This window comes from Styela clava, chromosome 5, assembly GCF_964204865.1.
Source record: "Styela clava chromosome 5, kaStyClav1.hap1.2, whole genome shotgun sequence".
Classification (NCBI taxonomy): Eukaryota; Metazoa; Chordata; class Ascidiacea; order Stolidobranchia; family Styelidae; genus Styela; species Styela clava.
In genome coordinates this window covers 12,594,042-12,617,961 of record NC_135254.1, presented here as the reverse complement: position 1 = coordinate 12,617,961, position 23,920 = coordinate 12,594,042, and the positions used below count along the sequence as shown (strand labels likewise).

Below are 23,920 nucleotides of genomic sequence, written 5' to 3'. Positions count from 1 at the left end.
CCTCAAAGATGTTGCTAAAAATATCTTCATTGTAGAACAAAATTATGATAAGTCAGGATCAAAATATGTTTTTGTCTTTGACTCATAGAATATCAAAGGAGGCGTACAGAAAAATGGACATGTAATTTCTCACGTCATCTGCATATTTAATTGGAATTATTCGTAGTATCCGAATGAGGAACCATAATACAGGTTTCGTACCAATATTAATAATAAAAAATGTGACAAAAATAGGCCGCGGGCAACTCTAGTTACACGTTGTTAGAATTGCATAGTAAAATAGAAGTAAATTTGATAAAATACAACGCTGCTAGTGAAGGTGTAAACATCCTATAAAAAGTATTCGAACGTTGATGGGATGCAGAATCTAAAGAACTTGCTAAATTACCGTAATGCGTACTTTTGAATGGGTGACTGTAAATTTGCACCCACGTACATTTGAACCCATACATTTGTACCGGTATATCCGCGGGTTCAATCTTTATGCGGTTGCTAAAATCCATGGGTTAGTATGGGTTCAAATATCCGTAAAAAATTTTTTCCATGGGTGCAATAGTATGCAGGTGCATATGTCGTGAGTTCAAATTACGGGTGCAAATGCACGTGGGTACAAATGTAATGGAACCTTTTGAATGACATTCATTCAAAGTTTCTTGAGATTCAAATTATGATATTCTTTGTACCTGGGAAATCTGATTACAAAAGATGATTAACACTCGGACAAGAAAATATGAGATAATTATGAAACTTTCCAATATTCGTCGTATCGTGGCTAATTTTTTTTTACACAATACCTAAGGCAAGGTTTTCCACCGATCAACGTATTCATATATACATTGTTTCATAGGGTAATGGAATATTTTTTCTACGAAACTACTTTTAAAATAAACCTAGTTTCCTAAGAATTACGAAAGTACAAAAATATTTAATTGCGAAGGTCAAGTTCAATAACTAATTTTAATGCCCTGTCAAGCTAATGTATTTTTTCTTGTTGGAAATTGATCTTACTGTTGCGGTGTTGCTAATGTCAACATTGATTTTGCTGATGATATACAGATGTTGACTAAATAAAACGGTTTCATAGACCAAATTCCAGTCTATCTCATATAATCGAGGTAATTCCTATTTATGCGCAGTCAAGTGATAAATTGTTGCATTGTATAATAATGGGAATATTCTATCATTGTTTGGAAGGATATTCACAGCATTGGCTCATCGGTCATTCAGGTCTTATACCAGAAACCCAATAACGGAATCTACACGAAATTGTATTTTGTCTAAATTGTATTTTAGGAAATCGATATTCAATATCTATCCTTTTGATTGTATCTCATCTGCGATCTTATTTCCATTTGCATTTACGTAGACTAATTTTTCTTGCGTTACTCAGTGATATATAACAAAGTTTTTATCAATCTGATAATATAATTATACAACAACATACTGTAAATTGATTGATACAGAGATTGATTGATCGAAATTACTTCATTTATGGGTGACTGTTGGCACTCCAAAAATACAATATGATCATTCACTGAGTACATTAAATCCGTGATTAAATAAAACCATGTAAACCTTCGAAAAATCACGTATTGAAAATGTGATCGTGACAAGTTTCAGTCAAATTGAAAAACAAGTCAGTTTTTAGGCCAAAAAACATTTCCTGATTAGAAAACACGGGTAGTTCCTATTGATAGTGGTAATGACTAATTTATATATCTGTATTTATTGGTATTGTATTCTGTGACCAGGTTCAAAGTGTGCAATATTGGAAATTGTATACAATAACAGAATGACGGCAAGAAACGAGGAAGCGTATACAATAAATAGCTTATTGCTCGTCAGTGCGTCACAGCTTCCGTTACGCTGTTGCTAAAAACACGGTGCGCCTTTTACAATTCTCTCGTTTTAACCGGCATAAAAAGACGCGAATCTGAATGCTAAGTCAGTTATAGCGTCTCACTTGGTATACGCTTGCGTCGACACAGAGACTTACGTTCTATTTCAAATCGCGTCTGAAGCTGTTTGGAAAGGAATATATAAAACTTTTTTAATGACTAAAAGTGGACTTACAAAAATGAAAAGACCTACTCAACTTTATGCTGGCAATACAAATAGTTGCGTCCCTGACAACGGAATGTCTTTGATTGAGGCATTGAACCAAAAAAGTAAGTAGACTTTTACAGACTTTGATTTGTCATAAAATTAATAATTACTACAATATTATAGATTTGTGTCTTCAATTTATATCATATTAGCAATAAGAACATAAATTTACTGACTTTCTTTTAATTGTTTTTACAGAAATTCGAATCGGATTTAGAATATTTCTGGAATCAGAATTCAGCGTCGAAAATTTGGATTTTTGGTTTGCGGTAGAAGATTATAAAACGTTGAAAAATAAAGATGCCAAGGAGGATAAAATGCGAGAAATATACGAAGAATACGTATCCCCCGGTGCACCCAACCAGGTAAATTAAAAATTCTGATACTCCAACTCATATAATGTAGCACATGTTAAGTACATTGGCCATTAAAGGATCGATATATACTAACTTAACAGGCCGGGATTTCATTCAATAAAAATACATGCCAATGTTGCAAATTGATTCCATCTGTGTGTGCACTAATGTATAAACGAAATATTCAGTTAATTTTGTATCTGAATCATCGTTGGTTATCTATTTTCGTATGATATCTGTCATGCTTTGCTTCTAATACCTCGTTCAGAGCGGGTTATGTTATGAGTCACAATTACATACAAGGATAAGTATATAATTGTTATCTATAATTAACATTGAGGAACTAAATATTAATTTTGCGTTACAGATTAATCTCGACCACGTCAGTCGTCAACAAATCATTCAACATATGGCTACTGATACCACACCAAGTATCGATACATTCAATGGAGCTCAAAGATATGTTTTCAACATCATGGAAAATGATTCTTACGCTCGTTTTGTTCGTTCAAAATATTTTGATTTATGTAGCAGTCCAGGCCGAAGATCTCCAATACAAGTTTTACATAATATATTTCGAGGAGGAAAATCGAAAGATCGTTCACTTCCGTCGAGTCGGAAAAATTCATTTGAAAATCTTGCCAACACTAATAATTGCAATAACCATCAAAAACGCTTGCATGGAAGTGATGGAAATATTACAAGACTAAGTACAGATTCAAAACAGAAAAGCACCCGTGCGATATCTGACCCGACTTTATCTGAATTGTCAGTTTTTCGTTCTTTTTTTTCAAGATTACGGTCAAAATAAGACTATTCGTTTTATGTTTCACTTATAAATCAAATTTATTCGATAGCGAGTGCTCAAACTTTAAAACAAAGTTTTATTCAATAATGTTCATTAATGAATTTCCTAATAAACAATCTATGTTTTGCAAAGCACTGTCATGTATTACCTTATGCTTTCATTTTTAATAATTTAGTCTGATGGATTTTTTATGCACATAGTTTTTTATGATAGAATCTTAAATAGTTTAAACATATTATTCCTAATGCCATTGTTCTTCATTTTAATAAATATGTCTTTAATATGTAATAGAATACCTATATATATATATTTGGACCGTGGACGAAACGGGCCTCGACGACCGTTTTATCCTAGTTCCATGCTTGGTTGCTGATATAATTTTATTTTCGATTATTTCATATAAACACACTGTCAACAAAATAGCACTCATATTACTTATTTATTTACAGTAATGAAATTAATTTAGCTGACTGAAGAATCAGTGTTCTTATTGGTTCAGATAGTGTTACCCTTACATTGCTACAAAAATCTCAAAATTTCAATACCCTAATTATTACGGTTAGTATTAAATTTGGACTTAATTTATGTTTGAATTTGTGCTGGCACAAATTGTATCTTTCACAATAGGAAACTTAAAAAATAAACTTACCATTTTATTAAACAAAATTCCATCACCCATTATGAAACAATTCACCTATTTACAACAATTTATTACAGTGTATGTCAAATAATGTTCGTCGTATACGTGTGATAGGATTTTTTCCGCGTGTTCTTGATTCTTTGTTTTCCTGTTTCTGTAGTTTGTTTTGATTATTGCTGTGTTAAGTAATGATTAACGCCGAACGCGAGAACGTCTTCCACCTCGGATCTTCTGTTTTTATCGCAGTGGATGTTTTAAAGAGTATAAGATGAAAAAACTGCGACATATGTACGGTACTTACATTTTGAAAAAACATATTTATGTTTATCTCTTATTTTATTTATAATAAAATATTTTGAATAATGAATAATCTATTTTGTGCGCGTCAAAAGGAAGTATTAGATAGGATGTTAGTGATTAGTAGCGATACATGGGGTGACCACTGCATATGCTAATCCGAAATATAGGAGAATATCAATGGAAAGGACCGATTAACAGCATGCGATTTTGCTTCGTAGCCTTCTGTATTTGTCGTGTTTTTGTAGTGTAACCATTTGATGGTATTTATAGGCCTTTATCTATCTACTTCGATAAATATAATGTGTTGTTATGAAATTGTCTGTCATTTTACGTGGTGACCCAATTGGCGAGTCACGCCACAAACGAAAAAAGTTTATGCCGCGTCTGAATGAGAAAGACATGAATACTATCCAGCCGTTGAAAATATATATTTACTTTGCAAACTTCCGTTCAAACAGTAGACCTTCTATCATTATCAAATTGTCAACAGCTCACCACAGACGATTATCTCCTCCAGTCCTTCGTCGAAGAAAAAGTGCACGGTATATGATTGCGGCTGACATGGGTTAGTTTTCAGACTATTTTGTGGATGATCCCTATGATCAACTTGCACAGACATGCACTAAAATCTATATTCTTTTTCTATTGAACATAGATGGTCTCATCCCGTTTCAATGTTCTTTGTAGTATATTTTCATCGTAATCATACTGATTTTGAATTGTAAATCGAAGGTTTTCGAGGTCAAATTCATGTTAGGCTCTATTTTTTGAAAGAAGAGATCGATTCGTGAGACTTCTCAGTGAATTATTTTAAATCATCGATTATGAATAACTTTTAATTTAATTCGGAAATGATTAATTGTATTAAGACCATGAGGCAACACTCAGATCGTTTTCAAATGAAATTTTATTCAGACCAGATTACGAATTGTATTTATAGGTTTTGATCGAATCGTTGTCTAACTTACTTTGTTTCGAATTAATCAACCAAAACATACGTTACTGTATTTTTGGTAGTCTAATTTATCACTACATAGATAATATATCAAGTACTTAATATTTTTTGTAATTTTAATTTGTAAATCTGAATGCCGAATGAATCTGCCGCGGTTTTCATCAACGAATCTCAAAAATATCGCCACCAAGTTTTCATTAAGTCTTTCACTGAATCTTCAAAATAGGTGCTATTTTTAGCGAGTAAACGAAAAACTTATCCTGATGGACGTTTATGACTAACGGTTGATTGGACACACCGCATCTAATGGGTAGCTCAGGTTATTTATACCTACTTACTCATCTTACTTTTCATCTGATAAGACCCACTTACATACGTCAGAAAGATTGATATTGCCCATAACCGATAGCCGATGGACCAGTTACGGACGGGAAATTGTTGAATATATCAGTATGATTTAGCACCGTCCAGTAAGTGTTGTCATTATGTTTATTAAATGTATTCGACATTTTAAAAACTGTCATATTTATAGATAGGTACAGTAGACGTACACCAAATTGCACTCGCATTCACGGTATGTAATGGAAATTTAATTTAGTAATATCGCCATCATAACCTGTATTTTACCCAAAAAATGATTTACTATACCACATTATAGCAAGGTGGCCAACAAATTTTGATATAAAATTATGGCTGTGACTGACTGGTGATTGATAAAAACCAATTGTCAAATTATATTTGCATGGCGGCCAAAAATATTGTTGAAAAATATCATTAACTCGTTTCTCATATGACTTTTCATACACATCCAAATATAAATTTATTCCATAATTATGACAATCACAATTCAAAAATATATACAATAATATTTTCCTGGATTCTACTAGGTTTATGGCTATGGGCATCTAATGAAAAATTCATTTCCGTATCTGGACTTAAAGACGGGTGCGACCAAAAGCCTGCTTCAATATAATTATTATATCAATGTTGTTAATTATTATTTGCGATTTTTTTTCTAATGTTGCTTTTTTATTAATAAATTTTCATTTTAGACACGTAAAGGTTATTTTTGGGAGTGTTTCGATTTGATATTTTTGGTAATTTAGGATTGGTTTATTTGCTTTTCTATGACCTTGTCATTATATTTCCCGTAATAAACTCTGATTAAAAAAGTCAACTAAAATAATATTATTTTGCTTAATTTGATGCGCAAGGTGCGCCTGCCACTTTGACGTATTATTTTACCGTAAACCAGTACGGTAAGATATTAAAAAATAGAAAATTTACATGTTTATGTGGCAATATAAAAAGGTTCAGAAAAGCAGAAGTATCAATTTCCTGTTTATTCCGGTTGCTTTTCGTATTTTGAAATTATTTTACAATTTCTAATATTGATAAGCATAAACAACTGTTCACGAACATGTTTCATTGGAGGGAGAGAATGAGAGGCTGAATATTGTTTTCACTGCATCAGCATTATACAGAGCCTTGAAATTAAAAACAATGGTCGTTGCTGATCCGCACTCTAGCTCATGTTTAAAGATTTGTCCGGTTACATATTCCTCCTATTCCCTCCCATTGAAATGTAATTCGGTCTTTAGCAGTGCGACGTATCTGTAATTGTCAAAAGTGCTTTCATGCCACCTTTGATGTAAAACGTAAAATAGTGTTACATCTACCTGGGCAAACGAGGTCGGAATTTTGAAATAGGATATTATTCATCGGATGTGTTTCTAAAAATAACAACAATAGTCACAAACTGTTAACTCGTTTGAATCAAGCTATGTCTGTTAAAAACATTTTCCTGGATAATATTACACTGATATTTATCTGGAATTGTTGGCTTTAAAACTTGATAAAGTGCATGATATCATTTCCTACTTAGTCCGAAACTATCTGTCCGTTTGAGTGGTCATGGAAGAGGAGTCACGTATCACGCTGTTGAAACCGTGTAAGAATGATTTTCAAAAATTTGATTTTTAAAACTTGTGCAAAATCTTTTGTAGGAATTGGATAAATTCATCACAAAATCTCATGATTTATTCAAATGAATATATATATATATTATTTTTTTTATCTTAGAAAAGTTTCAAATATAAATTGTATGTTAGTATTACAATACATAACGACTTCTATAAATTTTAAAATATCCGCTAACTTAAATACATATATAAAAATAAATTTGGAATACTATACATTCCCATAAAATACTTCGCATCAAAATTGATATAAGTATAATATATCACGTTGATACTAAACTCATTCTATATCATGTTTTTTTCCACGAAATTTCTAATAACAATCGAGCCGTGAGTGTAATATTGTATAACTGACGTTCTGAATCAGTTTCTCGCACGCGCGCCGGCTTGTTGAGCTCTTACGCACACTGCGTAATATTTTTCGTAGAATGATAAATGTTTTATGTCTAGCACGTTTTTTACATACAAAGGTGCGGCGTTTCGACGTTTTAATCGCACAGCGTATCTAAAAATACAGGTTTACGTTTCTTTCTAGCACAGGTAGATGTCCTAACAACATCGTCATACCGCGCACAAAATAAACATTTGTTAATTTTAACAAATTAATTTCTTGACTTTAGAATAGCCCTAAGATCTGCTAACTTTACTTTGATTTCATGAGATTTTGAAGACATTTATCAATAAATATCGAACATTGCAAAAAAAAAAGAATTAAAATTGTCATCTTTAGTTTGCATCGATTATAATATTCAATAAAACGTTTTATAAAAATATCTTCTTCCGTGAAACTAAAGCTATTCAAAAAATTTCAAATGACACAATAATGACGTTTTCTTAATGATTGACAAATGTTGCCTATTTTTGTATGAACTATACAACTGAGTACAATTGATTTGACGTCATAATAGGTCACGTTTTGCAACCAACCCGCCACTGGTTGCACTTGCGTGACCTATTTGAATTTGGAATTAAATCAAGAAAATTTTGTAGTTTTATAGTCTCTGGATAATTTTCTCAAATTGAAAATTTAAACTAGAAATAACCTAAAAAACTTATACAAATAATGTTAAATGTTCTCATTTTTTTACTACTACATTCTTCAATAACAAAAAGCTAGCTATAATTTCCAAGCAAAATGAAGACCTCGAAGAGTGAACAAGTTGAATATTCGGTTTTAGACTTCCATTTTACGTGTCCGACGAAAGGGCACAAGATAAAAATATAACCGAAAAAAAATCACTAAATTTGTTTATAGTGTCCACATGTACTTTTGGCGAAAAAAGTTAGGGCATTTTGAATTTATGACGTCATTCATTTCAATTTATGACGTGAAAGTCACGACACAGCAAAACCTGATAGATTGCGTTTTCATAATCTAAAAAAAGGATTTAGACTTGTATTTTGATTACGGAAATTCATTCTATTTATATGAAAAATATTATTTTAATATTGTTGTCATTACGAATTTTAAATTGTACTGTAGCTATTTTAGTAGTCAAATTTCCTTTTTTATTAGTATTGTAATAATATATTTGAATGTCAGATAACATATTTTAAATTATCGAATATATGAGGTGGGATAATAATTGACGTATTGCATAAGAATTTGCTGACAAAGAATCAACAAATAATATTTGAAAGGCTTCATAAATCTATTATTGACTATTAATATTGTGTTATATTAAATTCAATATTCATCGACATTCAAATCACTGTAAGAGTTTTAATTTACTACTGATTATACGATTTACGATTCGGATTTAAATCTAGGACAGAATTAATATGAACGAAAGCAATGTGTCAATATGGGACTCTATATATTGTATATATTTAATACCGTATTACTGTATGAAATATACAACAGATGAGACAAAGCACAAGTAAATATAAATGGTGCTGTTTCTCTGAGAGCTATATTTAGGGAATAGTTCTTTAATTTATAATAAATTATATGGAACAGTCTTGGGTTTACGGGTTTTGTGTTTGAAATGGAGCTAGAAGAAAAAACTAGAAAATTACACGGATTACATGCGTTGGTAAACTACATTTCAAATTTAGCCTTCTTGATCCTTTTGTATTTACTTTTGTGATTCGTTATAGTCACTATAAAGTGAGCCACCTGCAAGTCTGCATTGTACAAGCGGAATTCATCTTAGCGTGCGCGCTGGATAATTATTTGCGTCAATTGCGCGCACTTGCTATTCATAACGCAACGTACTGCGTCACTACGCTTGCGGTCATTGTTTTATTTTTGCGTAGTGGAAGTGATCAAATAGACATTTATAGAAAGAATGAAAAAAAAATTTCCAAGTTGCTTAGGAAACTGAAACACACAGAAATATTTTTTCAATTAACGCACTTTGAATAAATAACACGTGAATAATGACGAATTATTCATTACACACTGCAAAAAAATAAAAATAATTTTATTAGTTGCTTTTTTTATCTTAGAGAGAAACACATTGTTAATGCAAAATTGCAAATTTCGCTATCTGACATAAAGATTATGCGTATAACCGCAATAATGCATTTGGGAAATATACACTGTGAACATATGATGTTTGACGTCGCAAAATAAACATGAGAAAATGACTATATTGTGTGAAAACACTCATCTTCCTTTCTGAATTGCCTGAAGGCGCAGGCATTGTATGATCAAGTATATATTCGGTGAACAGAAAGTGTTTTAATAAAAAATAGAAAGTACTAAATTTCAGTACTAAACATAAAAATGCTACTTAATTAATACAGACTGATTCAGAAGAAAATGACTATTAATATAATTCCACACCTAAATTTGATCTAGATGCTGACTCGAAAAGAATTTGGGTATGTATTCAAGCGAACAAAAACGTTGTACAATGTGGTACGATACAATACTCTTGCACTTCATTATACGCCATTAACCCTGGGGCATGGACTATACCTGATAAAATGACTCAAGTGAGAAGACTTGAAAAAAAATTGCGATGAAAAATATATTTAGAATATGGCATCATTAAAAAATATATATTTGGTTGGTCAGGACAATCACAATACGTTTAATATTATTTTTACAATAATTAGGGTAAAAATAAACGCTTTTAGGCCTTTTCAGTTTGATTTTGAACATTCCATATAACATTTATTTGGTGACGTAGTAATATAGAATTAAAGACGTCATATAATAAATATGAGTTATTTTCTATATATAATAGACAAAGTACGTTTCACGTCACATGTGCAAATAAATTCAAATCACTCACAATTTTTTATTGAATTTTGTTTTTATTATATTAGGTATACGTCTTAAGTGATATACTATTTGCATAGGAATTTTATTTTTCAATATGTTCAATTCACACTCAAATTTGGATTTACCAGGCGAAAACGCCAATGCATTCTTGAATGTCTCAAGACCAAATTCATGATAAATGGCTTTTTATCAATATATTTAATGTCGTGTTATGTCTTTCATTACATCTAAAAATGTTTATCATACAAACTATTTTTTTATCGTTTCAAATTACAAACCGAAGCTGGTTCATCATTTTAAAGTAAATTTAGAGAGCTCTTAAATTTAGCCAATTAAATTCTATTCATCTCAACTATCTGCTTTACAGGTACGGTATTTTAGGGCTATGTTGAGAAAAAATGTCTGCATATCCATTTGATACATAAAATTGCAGCATCAAAGTTGCTTTTCAGAAAGTTGCAATATTACTTTTCTTTTCGTTATTTACTTCTCTCAATATTACTTCATATATGTGACGTTTGGTACTATAGGAGTATATGCTAAATTTCCAATTGTTATGAAAAAATATATATCGCAATTTAGTAATAATCGATAATATCATTTGATGCGAATCAGAAAAAAATAATAAATTACGAGCAGCGCATAAATATATACAGTTACAGCTACCAGCATAGTTTAAATGCGTAAATTTTAAACATTTGCTTACCGGAAATCAATCTATATGGTGAGACAATTAAAAAAAAATAGCCAGAAGTAGCCAAAAAGTACAGGAAAATAGGAAAGTGATTGCCCTATGCGAGACACTTCTATGATTGACTACTGGAACTTTGAATATGAGGTACCGGTAGTTAAGGGGAAAATCGAATTTTGTTCAACAACTATCTCACATTAACATAGAAAACCTGTTTCAACAGTATCGATGACATTGTCAATCATACTGTGGACAAACCTGCGCAAAAATATTTCATGCATCACGTCACCTCATGCGTCATAAGACCTGTCAATTCGGATAAACAACAAACGCATTAAACTGTACTGCCATCAAGGGGACAAAGTTTGATCACAGTTGTGGTCAAATATTTGCTTGGTTCTGCTTTTTTTTCAAAGACGAGTACAGTGTTTGAATTTTGATCTTTTCTCATAATTTACTTCAATGTCTTGCGTTTTTTTGTAATTGAATTGAAAGTAATTTCAAGTGTCATTTCGCCAGTCAATACACCTTTAAACCTAATTCGTTACCTTTTATCAGTATTCTGTTTCTGCTGCGTGATTTTATCCCAAGAAACTATTAAAATCAAAATCAAGCAAATTTTTTGCAATATTTCATTTTACATTGAATAATCAATGGAATTTGAGAAAAAAATTGTAGCACAATGTTCTAGAAGTATATTGTAAATCACATAATAAAATTTGACCAGCTGATAGCGAAAAATATGTAAAACAAATGTAAATATCTAAATAAGCTTTTTGAATTTCGACCCTATAACAAGCAATGTGACGATGTACGTGTTACACATAAGAGGTAGAAAAAGGTGAACAAAATTGACATAGCACAAAGATATATTAAAAAAATAAATGAATTTTTGAAAAACACAGTTCGAGTTAGAAAAGTAAATATTTTAATATATTCATTATAAAAGAAATCTTGAAAATAGCTCACAAACACTCTAGTTTCAGGTTTTAAAGGCTTCCTCAGTGTGTTTGAATAGGGGCTAATTTAGCTAACAAACCCTGTAGCTTAATTTCAATCCATAGTTTTACGAAATGGGTTTCATTGGACAAAATTTATTTGTTACTGAATTAATTAAACGATACCTTTGACAGGCCGACGAGGGAAAGACTGTTTTAATTTTCTTTGATGAAAAATATCATGTAAAAATTGACATGGTGTTCTTCTGCTAGAACGGCAACATATATCATAATACTTTGAACAGATGAAACGCTGGTAAGCATCATTTTCCATGTTGCTAATAACGTATTTTTGAGCTTTATTGAAGATGTCAATGGTCGGTATATCGTTCGTCTCCATATGTTGAATAATTTTTTGACGAGTGAAATGATCCAAATTAATCTGCAAAATTGACAGAATTTAGTATGCTTAAATAGCGGAATGAGATCTTTGTATATAAACGCCGATACGTTGCGCAACATTGTAAAACAATTTCACTGCTCTATCAATGAATGTTATCACGTTTTTGCGCATTTCCCTTGCTTATTAACCAGAGCTATCGGAGTACGATTTATATGAATAATTGTTTAACTTTTGTGTCCGATAAAAGATTGCCAACCACTAATCGTCACTATTTCAATTCACTGTTATGTCATTTGGATGTTAGATTTTAACTCCTTACTTTGATGCATTTCCAATGACATTTCATAAAAATTGAGTTATTTTGAAATTAAATCCGTGTTTGACATTAACTTCCCATAATCAGTGGACAGGAAGAAGCTGACTGTTCTTCGACTCTGAACAAGTCAATAGAAAAGCGTAATTGAAAAACTACTTTCGAACATTAAGTTTAAATTAGCGATGCATACTATTCAAATGTCATAAATGTACTCCGTTGATTTGCTAGATATGCACTTTATACCATTCTGTGTTATGAAGGAAGTATATTTGTTTTTAGCAGTACCTGATTGATTGACCCTGGTAATATGTATTCATCACATATTTGGAACATTCTTTTGTTTCTTGTTTCTCTGTTCTTCATATTTTTATAATTTTCAACTTCCGCACAGAAGTCCAGATGTTCTGCGCTGAATTCTGATTTTAGAAACATCCGGAATCCAACTTTGAGTTCTGGATAACATATTTATAAGAGAAATTAGGAAAAGTAGAAAAAAAATCATAATTAAAAAGCAGAATCTATCCCTATGGTGATATAACTTAGCACAGTACTCTATAGACATAGTCACACAATTTTATCAGTATAACGACAACAATTTTCTTCAACGGTGACTTGAGTTTGTTTAAAACATTTCAACATGCTCGTCAGACAAAAAAAAATTCAGGCTTACTTTTATCATTCAAAATTTCAATTAAGGTAGGATGGTTGGCGTATCCGCTTTTAGAATTCGTAGTCTCCATCAATTTCAATAGTTTGTTGACAATTCAGTTCTAGTTTTGATTGATGTAATCCTGTAGCTTTTACATTATTGCGGAACGATCGAGCCGGACGATCCATTTATCTTACAAAATTTCGAGAGAATAATCTTGAGAAAAAAGAAAAAAAGGAAACAATCAATGCACGTTTCGTTATGACGTAGTTAGAAACGTGTTGTAAACAACTTCCGTTTACATCGTATGTCCAGGGTTCTCTTCCGGAAAATATTTTGTTTTTTATGTATATTCAAACACCTATTCTGTACTTACGTTCTGCAATTCATCTAATTACAATTTCGAAGATTTATTTATCTGTGATCAGAAATGCTGCGATATATACGAAAATTTGAGTGAGGACGGGTCAAGCTTAGAATATTGTGAAAAATCTTTTTATCATGGAATCCCTTGAACTTACGTGGATATACTGCGTGCTTGTAACAGATACCATAAGCTTTATATTTCCTCTCTGTTTAGGCTTCAGGTGAGAATCTATTCAGAATATATCGACGTATTGGATATCGTAAAAGTCTTCGCTATACCCGGAAACAGTAATTTGTGACATCGTTCCTTTCATGTTTCATTGTCTTAGACACGAAATGAAATTTTCAAAGCATTCAAATATTTGAATCCTATGTAGTTTTTCTCTTTTAATTTTAGGACTATTTTAAGATATGATTAACTGCAAACTTGACATTTTATCACACGAAAATGACAATCACGCAAATATCTACATCTATGAATTTAAAAAACTCATAAATATTTTAAGTTCCTGATGTATGCTCTATTAATTGCTTAAATGCAAATAATTTGTTATGAAGATATTTTAAACTTTGACAATATTTCCTAAAATGTATTCAGTAGTAACTCGTTTTTGATTTTATCAATAGCTGTCTACTCAAATTTTCCGGTGTAGTTTTCTTATTTCAAGCTTTATTTGAATTTCAACAACTACACATGTAAGAAAATCCGAATCTCGGAAAATATTTGAGAAGATAAAAAATAGAAGTAATATAATTGTCTCATTCAGTTTGAGTAGCAATTTGGACTTTCAGCCAGAAGGAAATGTAATTTCCCTTGAGATAATAACGCACAACACTTGTTTTCGGTTTTTCCAGAATGTCTCATCTGGTTTATTCAGATTATTTTGTTCACTTATTATTTTCTAGTCAGACATGATAAACTAAATATAGCAGACGTGATCCTTGTCTTCCTCTTCGGAAAGGAATTTTATGATGAGTTCATCAAAAAAGAACAAAACGTTTTAATAAAAATTCCTTTCAACATGCGCATATATTAGAACGCTGGCGCGATAAATTCGTAACTCATTGCTAAATATAAGTGCAGCTGAATATTGACTGACTACAATCTATCGGCGATTTGACAGTGAGAAAATTATACGTAGAATATTATATTACAGAATCAACAATGTAACGCCATTGATAGAAGATTGCTTCGATCTGGGGTTTGATTTTGACCAAAGGGCCGAATGGATCTCCTCATATCAATTATATTCACCAAAAAAGGTCTGTGCACACTCGGATACACCCTAATTCTGTTTTTATGACGTGGCGTGGTAGAAAACTTGCCAATAGTTTATTCATTGTGACTTGGTAGTGAGAATTTGCGTGCACTGTCTAATATCGCGGGTTGTTTGGTGACGTAATATGCACAAGATATCCTGATCACGCACGATCATATGCATAATATAACGAATTTTAAGTTTCAAAATTTTAACTATTATTTGAAATGTAGCAAAATATGTCCGTTTAAAACTATTGTTATATCATACAGTAGGATATATATAATAATAAATGACAGTTTTCAAAATATTGTGTTAAGATAAATTTGAGTTTAATGATACCTTGTATAAATCAACAATAATAATGGAAAGAATATTATTACAAATTGATTGAATTAATATCCTCCGATCATAGTTTTACTTGTCAACACCGAATGGAATATCGCAAAATATTCATATTATGTATCATTACCAAAATACTGTTTGGCAATTATGTATGCAAGAATATCGTCTGATGTATCCATCAACAAGCTGAACATTTTCGGCAGATCACATCCAAATTCTTTACATCAAAAATAAACGAATATGCTAGATAAACAGATATATGATACACTTGTTTTTGTGAGATAAGGGGAAGAATATTTTGGTCCGCGTGGGTTGTGTTAGTGAATTCATATATCGGATTTTGGCATACATGTTGTTGATCGGGTTACGTGAACCCATGAATACACGTTCCGTTCCTTTCATCATCCAGTAAAAACGAGTATCCTTGCCAGGATGATATTACTGAGCTTCAAAAATACGTACTAGCGACTCAATACGTAATCTTTCGTAGCGCAAATAATGCTGATTTGAATACAATTTTAAAAACAAAAAAGAAGAAAAACACTCCTTTAGTGCAACAATTAATCATACATAACACATCATTTTTTAATGCTATCAACATGAATAGATTACAGAAATAGTTTTCTCAAAATAAATCAATACTCTCAATATATCGTAAAATTCTAGTCACGTCCCGTAAGGTGTTTTTTACAAGTGCGCCTATACGCTTAATGAAATAATCAAATCTAAAGAAAACAAGTTGAAAGTGATGAATATTATGGGTATATTTAAGAACAAAATCAAATCACGATCAGAAACAGAGTGTGATAAACTGAAAATATAATAGGTTCTCGTTATGTAAGTATAGCAATCCGATGGCATCCTCGTTAAACAAACCGACAGCGCCACATAACTCGTTTATGGTACGGACACGTCTTGTGATAGATGGTAAAATGATACAATGTAAATACTTACCTGGAGCTAAATTGGTGTTGTTCATTTATAATTAGAAAAAATGTGGGTTGGTTCAAATTTTCACAAGGTGTTCTGTTTCAAGTTCAATCCGAGTAAGACAGCTGTCGTACTGTATTTTTTTCAAACGGCGACATTCATGTTCAATTTTGATCGTTGCGTCAGTACATCTAATCAACAAAATTCCAGCGTAAATTACAGTATATTAAATGCGTTTACACAAATGTCCAAATCGGTGAATATCAGCAAAGTTGTTGAGTTCACATTTGCATTACCACATTGTTAAGTTCATTGTATGTTGTCAGTGTGAGGTGATTGTCGAGAGAGGACAAAAATCACCCGAAATTGACGTTACGCCGTCACGTTCGTCTCACTCGTCAGCATGATTTACGTAGTTTAACGCAACGAAATTCCGTGCGTAAAAACCGACGTGAGGCTTCGCATTGTTTTAATCATACTCATATTCAGATTGCCTCGGGTGAAATTTTTATATATATCTCATTTTGCTTGCTGTAGGTTGTAATTTATTTTATATCAACAACAAAAAAATATTTTCGAATATTTAATTTCTATAAATAACAAAAAAATATATTTTAAAAAATGTAGTTCAGATATTTTCAAGGCGACTTTCTCACGAATGTCAGCAAGTAATCCTCAAAATCACTTTGATAACATCGATGTTTTCATCGATCTAAAATAGTTTTCAAATAGCCAATTTTATGAATGGTAACAGGCAACGAAAATGTTTGTTTTGGGTGTAATATAACTATAGTTTGAATAAGTCGTATTAACATCAACACTAGTTTCTCCTGACTTGTACAATCTAGTTTCTGAGATACAATTTGCGATGACGTTACAAAGAGTAACTATGAAAATAAAATTATCAAACAATTCAGAAGAATTTTATTGTGAAATGCATTAAAATGTATTATTTTCTTTATAACCAAAAATAATCAATCTATTTCTAAACTATTCCAAACACGACAAAACTTTTAACAGGTAAACAAGACTCAAGTTGTTTTGGTGTAAAGCGAATACTGAATAGTAAGAAACAATCAATTGCTGACGAATGTCACTCTGAATACTGCAAAAGTTAGATAAAAATAATGTTCTTTGCCTAAAATAATATACATAACGAAGGTTTGTTTCGACACGAAAATGGAAGCGGAATGGATAAAATAGAGTGTTACCGAATATGCTGTGTTTTACTATGTATACTTCATCAAAAAATCATCTACTGGTTTCATGCTATTTGTATGACCATATTTATATATATTTATACAAACATTTTTTTTACCAGCAAAAGAGTATACCTTAACAACATACCATTTACGAATTCTTACGACATCGTTGGAAATTAGGAAAAACTCATTGGAAACTCATGAGGAAATAATCATTCCGGAACAAAATTTTCACTTTGCGTACAATTTGTTTTAAATTTTTATCCTCAAAAGCACCGTCAAATACTTATTATTCAATATACTTGAAATTGTAATTATAGTAAAATTTGAATTTGTGCCAATAAAAGAGTTTGGTTGGTGTTATAAATGAATAATATTGTGAACATATTCATTTAGATTTTTACCGACATTATCCAAATACAGTATATCATTGTGATTCCAGAAGATTTATTTTGTGTATGAACTATTTCAGTTAGCTAAAGGTGATTTTCTGTTCGGTATTCTATTGAAAGCCACGGTTATTTTTTCCTTGGTATCTGTTACAATACTCCAGCATTAATTTAACCCTCCTTACAAAAGTTAAATCTTAATTCAACATGTCTTCAGTACACGTATCGAGCAATAGAATGTAAAAAAAGTAGGATTTTGAATATTTATTCATTCTGACCTCACATTTATAGTATAATTTCAAAATAACAATAAAAAAATATCAAGTGCTCTTTTGATAGTCGACAAAATCTTTCGTCTCTTCTCTAACCTAGCAGATACCGACACTCCACAACAAAATCAGGTGTACTGGGCATCAAGTGCTTTTTGGCAAAATTAGCCGCGATAGGACGCTCCTAGGTTATGAGCGAAATTGATATTGGTCGTTTTGGTCCAGAGTTTATTTAATCGTTTGATATCCATCGACTTTAATGTAATAAAATGTTACCACACCTTACAGGCGTGTGAGCGAATGCCGCATGTACGTGTCCAATAAGGTATAATGTTACCATTCCAGACAAAGCAACATGTTTTTTCCTGTTTGTCGATAGCACATTTATTTCATTCACTAAAAATAATTTGATAAATTTATAAAAAAACGATCCTATACGATCACTTATGTTTAAAATACTTCTGGTGGTGAGTGATGTCCGTGGTATGCCTGAAAATCACACATGAAAGACCTTCAATTTTCAATAAGAGTAAGTAAGATTAACAAAAAGTATTTCTAAAATCCTTCACAATAATTTTACGTTCGATTTCGCAGACTTAAAAATTTTAGGTGAATTTTACAATTTGAATAATTTCCCTTTCTAAATTTTTCTACTCTTCAATAAAGTTTATCAATTTATTAATAATCTCAAAATGTTTGTATTGATGAGAAAAATTTAATAATGAACTGACAGCATAATATAGATAACGTCAGAAATGTGTAATCGTTTTTAATACTCGTTTTTGAATAAAATTATAGCACGTAGAATACGAGGTTTCACAAACCGACACATTCTCATTCATCCTTGTGCACGCTAGGTTATACAGGTTCATGTCGAGCTCGAATTATTTTCTCCTAACTATCTGAATACTAAGGAACGGCATGGTTGCTAGCACGAGTTGAAGTCATTGTCCAGTCTTCTTTTTTCAAACATGAACAAAGATGTGTTGTGAAACTATACCCATATGCCAAATAGAATTGAATACAAAATTTGCATAAAAGTAGATTTTCAATGCGGTAGCAGAAACTGAAAATGTGCTACAAATCAGATTTAAAGAAAAAACCGTAAAATTCCCAGGCAAGACATTAAATAAAACAAACGAAGACATCGAGGGACATAATCGAAACGACTTGTACAATTGTGGCTTGCGGGGCATGGCACTTAGTCGAGTTTAACTAAGTGAGACTTATTACATGCAGTATTGATCAATTTTACACAATAAGGAAAATGGAGATCAAAGCAACGTAACGAAAAATTCCAGTCTTCGCTGCTTACGCTTACGCAGAATACCAGCGCCATTTCGGTGCATAACTGACAATTGAACACCATGTGAAAAACCCATCAGTTACATCAGCAATTTATATATTACTTTCGATTTTAACGATTTTAATATATTTAAATCGTTAACGGGGATTTTACCTATCCCCTCCCTCATGATCATCGAACGGGGAATCATCTCTTAGGTTGGGGAATAAGATGCGTGCGGAGATAAATCGTCCGTTTAACGTTTGATATTCTCTAAAATTCGAGTGGTTTGTGTGAATATCTCCTTGTAGATAATTTAAAGTGTGCCGCAGCTGTTGGGAAGGAATGATACATCAAATTCAAAATGTAGTAAAGCGTCAGAAGCAAATGAATTCAACACGGAGTGAGGAGGCTCAACATAATCCCACGCAATCAAATCTAAAAAAGTACATACGTACCAAAATAAATGAATAACGAAATTTTAATAGTCTAAGAATACGTTTTATTTCCGGTTTCAAATTAATTTTGAATTTGAATGATACTTCAACTCAAATTTATTGAATTCCCGACAACATAAAATTTTACAAAGAGTTCATATTATAATATAAGGTATATTTTCTGAAGTAATAAATTTATGGGTACTCCTGGAGTATGCGCACCAAGATGTCGCATACCCTGAACCCTAATCTGGTACACAACCTGAGTTCAGGTTGTGCGCCATCTTGGTGCGCATACTTCAGGAGGTCCAAATATAGTAATCACGGAAGCATAGAACAGAACCGAAAATCCTATTAGTGTGAATATCTCATTGTAGATAATTTAAAGTGTGCCGCAGCTGTTGGGAAGGAATGATACATCAAATTCAAGATGTAGTATTTCAATAGTCTAAGAATACGGTTTATTTCCGGTTTCAAATTGAATTAGAAATGATAATTTGAATTTGAATGGTACTTCAACCGAAATTTATTGTGATACGTTATCGTTGTTAGTATTGTATGTAAATTAACTTTATAGTAATGAATTTATCAGGGTTTTTGGTGTTTTTAGATGGTTTTTCACTGTTTTTAAGCATCCTATATTTTTTACTTCAGAAAATATACCTTGTAATATAATATGAACTCTTCGTAAAATTTTATGTTATCGGGAATTCATGAAATTTACATCACGTGGTCTCTGCCTTAAATACTGAAGTATGCGCACCAAGATGTCACATAACCTGAACCCTAACCTGGTACACAACCTGAGTTCAGGTTGTGCGCCGTCTTGGTGCGCATGCTTCAGGAGGTTCAAATATAGTAATCACGAAAGCATTGAACAGAATCGAAAATCCTATTGATTCGGGCTTCGGGATGACAACAGCTAATAGTACACACGAGAACAATACTTAAAGTAGAAACGATAGTCGCGCTGCTCGCGCATCGGTATACCGGTAAAAATCTCAACAACAACAGCAACAAATTAGCAAAACGATTTATATATTCACCTCGTGTCTAATTTTATATGAGAATGAAAGTACATAAAAAAACAATGTTTTTATATTGATCCATACCTAAAATGCAACATTACCGCAAGGAATGTTTATAAGCTCTCAATAAACATTATAAGTACAATTGTTACCAAAGACATCATGTCATTAGCGACAGCATGGGTATAGTTGTTATCAAAAGTTGATACGAATAAGGAGAGAAAATGTGTGGACTTTATTGTATTAAGATTGAATTTAATATCGTTTTGCTTCAGGTGTTTTATACTAATAGTCAAACATACACGACAGTTGCTTTATTGTGAGACAGCATGTGATTATTTAAAATTCCCCAAACTCACGTTTTCAACATAGCCTAGTGGGCGACGATGAGAATGCTTTTCAGAATATACTTATATTTTTATTTTTAAAAATTATATGATTTCTTCTTTTGGTTGTGTCAAGTTCCCCTTTTTCACTATTTCTCTCGCATGCGATATAAATGCATTAGCTTTGGCTGTGTGTGTCAATGTTACCCGACTTGCTAAGTGCGAAGGAAAAACTTGAAAGAAACATGCCTAGTTGGATCAGAATTTTCAGCCAAGACTTGAAATACGAAAAAAATCGTTTGATTATCGACAAAGCATTGCCACTATTAAAAGTTTTGAACAATAAAAGTAAGATGCTTTTTGCTTTTTTGTATGTTGACTAGCGATATGCCAAAAAATAAAATTGGAATTTATTATTTTTTTATTCTTAACAAGTGTTTTGAATAATTAACAGAATTGAGGATAAGATTTCGACTGTTTCTCGTTTCTGAATTCAGCGTGGAAAATTTGGACTTTTGGTTGGCCGTTGAACAGTATAAAAACATTAAGAACATCAAGTCGCGACGAAGGAAGATGAGAGAAATATACGAAGAATACATATCGACCGAAGCACAGAATCAGGTAACCTTTTATGATACTATTCAGCGAAATATTGAATAGTATTCGTCAGATATGATATGTTAGCTATGGTGTTAAAATTAATAGTTTGTCTAATGTCTAATTTCAAAATATATTTTTCTTAAATTACAGATCAATCTGGACCATTTCACACAAAACCAAATTGGTATACATGTGGCTAAGGAAACCGTACCAGGCATCGATATTTTTGCAGTCGCCCAAAGGCATGTATTTAATATGATGGAAACTGATTCGTATGCCCGCTTTGTATGTCCAAAATAATATATATAATCCAAGCATTTTAGGAATAACAAAATTAGTGAAATTTATAAACTGGAAACTGTTAATTGGCTTCTTATTCATGTCACTGAAAAAAAGGCATTTATTATAAAAAAATGAATAGTCATAGTTATCTGCTGTTAATTGCCTCCCACGTGAATGACCAATGATTTTTTTCACTTTGTTGAAGAGTTCGTGAGAAGCATAGTTCGTTGAGATTTGTTTTGTGATTAAATAAAATGTTGTGATTTACTAAAAGCTTCAATGTCAAAATCTTCCTATTAATATACAATCTCTGTGATATCTTTTTGTCCTGGTGTGTATATCAGGAATTTTGTAGACCCAATATCGATTTTTGCAGAAAAATATAAAAATATATTGCTTTGTAAGATTGTTATCGTGAGCAATTGCTTGATTATTTGCCGACCACTGTTTTCTTGTCTTTATTTTAAATGTTTCATAGCTGTTTTGTGTTGTTTTTTGCACCATTTCTTCAATGATTTCATACTTTACTGTCGTAGAAACGAATAAAAATAAAAACCTTCCACAACACAGAATTTCTGTTTTTTCATGAATACCTCGTTTTAGTATTTTTCAACTAACCAAATCAGACGAGTTACCCGCTAAGGCTTTACTGAATATTGAAAAAAGCATGGGGACTGTTAAATATTGAGCACAAAACACACAGCTTATTTCTGAGACAAATCATGTTTTGCCTACGCTTCTATTGACATCTTCAGCGCCTCTTGGTAATGGCCATACCGGGAACAACGAACTGATAGAATCATGTCCGAACTGATAGAAACATATTTCGGGATGGTCGGAATAATTCTCAGTTTATCAATTGCTCTTGTGAGCCTATGTCAAACATACAGAAACATACACTAACATAGTTCTCCAACAGCAAAATCGAAGCTGAGGAACCCGACATTCGGCGACCAACACAGATAGATATCAGAATCGTATCAAAGTAATATGAATCAAACAGTATGCAATCATACAATATCCAATCAGCGTATGAATTAGTATAATAACTCGCCATGCAAATTATGAGAAAACTTCGTACATAACTGTCTAGTCTTCCACGTCGACTTTTGGTATTTTGATAAATCTCAAAAATTTGTTTAATTTCGTATTTCTCCCCAGTGCTATGCCATGTTCAATAAAGCATGTTTTACGAAAAAACGTTATCAAAACCACATTGGCTTTATCATTACTCGCTATATAAGGGCGGAAGTATATATTATAATTGTAGTTATATTTATTACAAATATATATATATATATGACAAAGACCAGTTATGCACGGTGTGGCCACTTGAAAAAAATCTAATTGTTTTATATTTAAAATGTTTTGTTTGGAAAACTTATGGGACGTCATTTATTTAACCTCATTTAGTATAAAACGACCAATTATTTTGTCAGGACATTAAATTTATTTCCTATTTCCATATAAAATACCAATCATCATATTAATTAGGGTCGGGAATGAAGCTATGTTTTGATTAATAGCAGCCTATAGTAAACCTTTAAAATAAACCAATTATCCAGTAACTCGGTAAAAAAACGAAATTTGGATTCATTTAACTTAAATTTGCTAAACTGAAAACAGTGACCTAATTCAGCGACGTACACGCGACCGATGGAAGTTGATTGGTGGGTTTATTCGCATATTCAAATGCATCGTAAGCCTCATCTATCAAGTTGTTTGATTGGTGTTTACATCAACTTTAATAGTTTTTGTCTCTCGAGTGAAAATTCAAATATTGGGTGTTTTGTTCTCGTTTGTTCTAGAAAGTTCACCAAAGTCAA

At 31.8% G+C, this 23,920-nt stretch overlaps 3 protein-coding genes across 3 annotated transcripts; 2 read left to right on the top strand and 1 right to left on the bottom strand.

The window, feature by feature from the left end:
- The first annotated feature begins 1,801 nt into the window (after positions 1-1,801).
- On the top strand, positions 1,802-4,494 carry LOC120344227 (regulator of G-protein signaling 1-like). Its single transcript, XM_039413346.2, has 3 exons — positions 1,802-2,168; positions 2,305-2,471; positions 2,830-4,494. The coding sequence occupies exons 1-3, from the start codon at positions 2,054-2,056 to the stop codon at positions 3,271-3,273; spliced, it is 726 nt and encodes a 241-aa protein (XP_039269280.2). The 5' UTR covers positions 1,802-2,053; the 3' UTR covers positions 3,274-4,494.
- A 7,201-nt stretch (positions 4,495-11,695) lies between these two features.
- On the bottom strand, positions 11,696-13,515 carry LOC120344232 (regulator of G-protein signaling 4-like). Its single transcript, XM_039413352.2, has 3 exons — positions 13,398-13,515; positions 13,013-13,179; positions 11,696-12,450 (listed from the first exon to the last, which is right to left on the bottom strand). Exons 1-3 carry the CDS (start codon positions 13,465-13,467, stop codon positions 12,184-12,186), a joined length of 504 nt encoding a protein of 167 aa, XP_039269286.2. The 5' UTR covers positions 13,468-13,515; the 3' UTR covers positions 11,696-12,183.
- A 7,843-nt stretch (positions 13,516-21,358) lies between these two features.
- On the top strand, positions 21,359-22,673 carry LOC120344235 (regulator of G-protein signaling 5-like). The gene is made up of 3 exons (XM_039413355.2): positions 21,359-21,560; positions 21,667-21,833; positions 21,963-22,673. The coding sequence occupies exons 1-3, from the start codon at positions 21,413-21,415 to the stop codon at positions 22,110-22,112; spliced, it is 465 nt and encodes a 154-aa protein (XP_039269289.2). The 5' UTR covers positions 21,359-21,412; the 3' UTR covers positions 22,113-22,673.
- Positions 22,674-23,920: the final 1,247 nt, after the last annotated feature.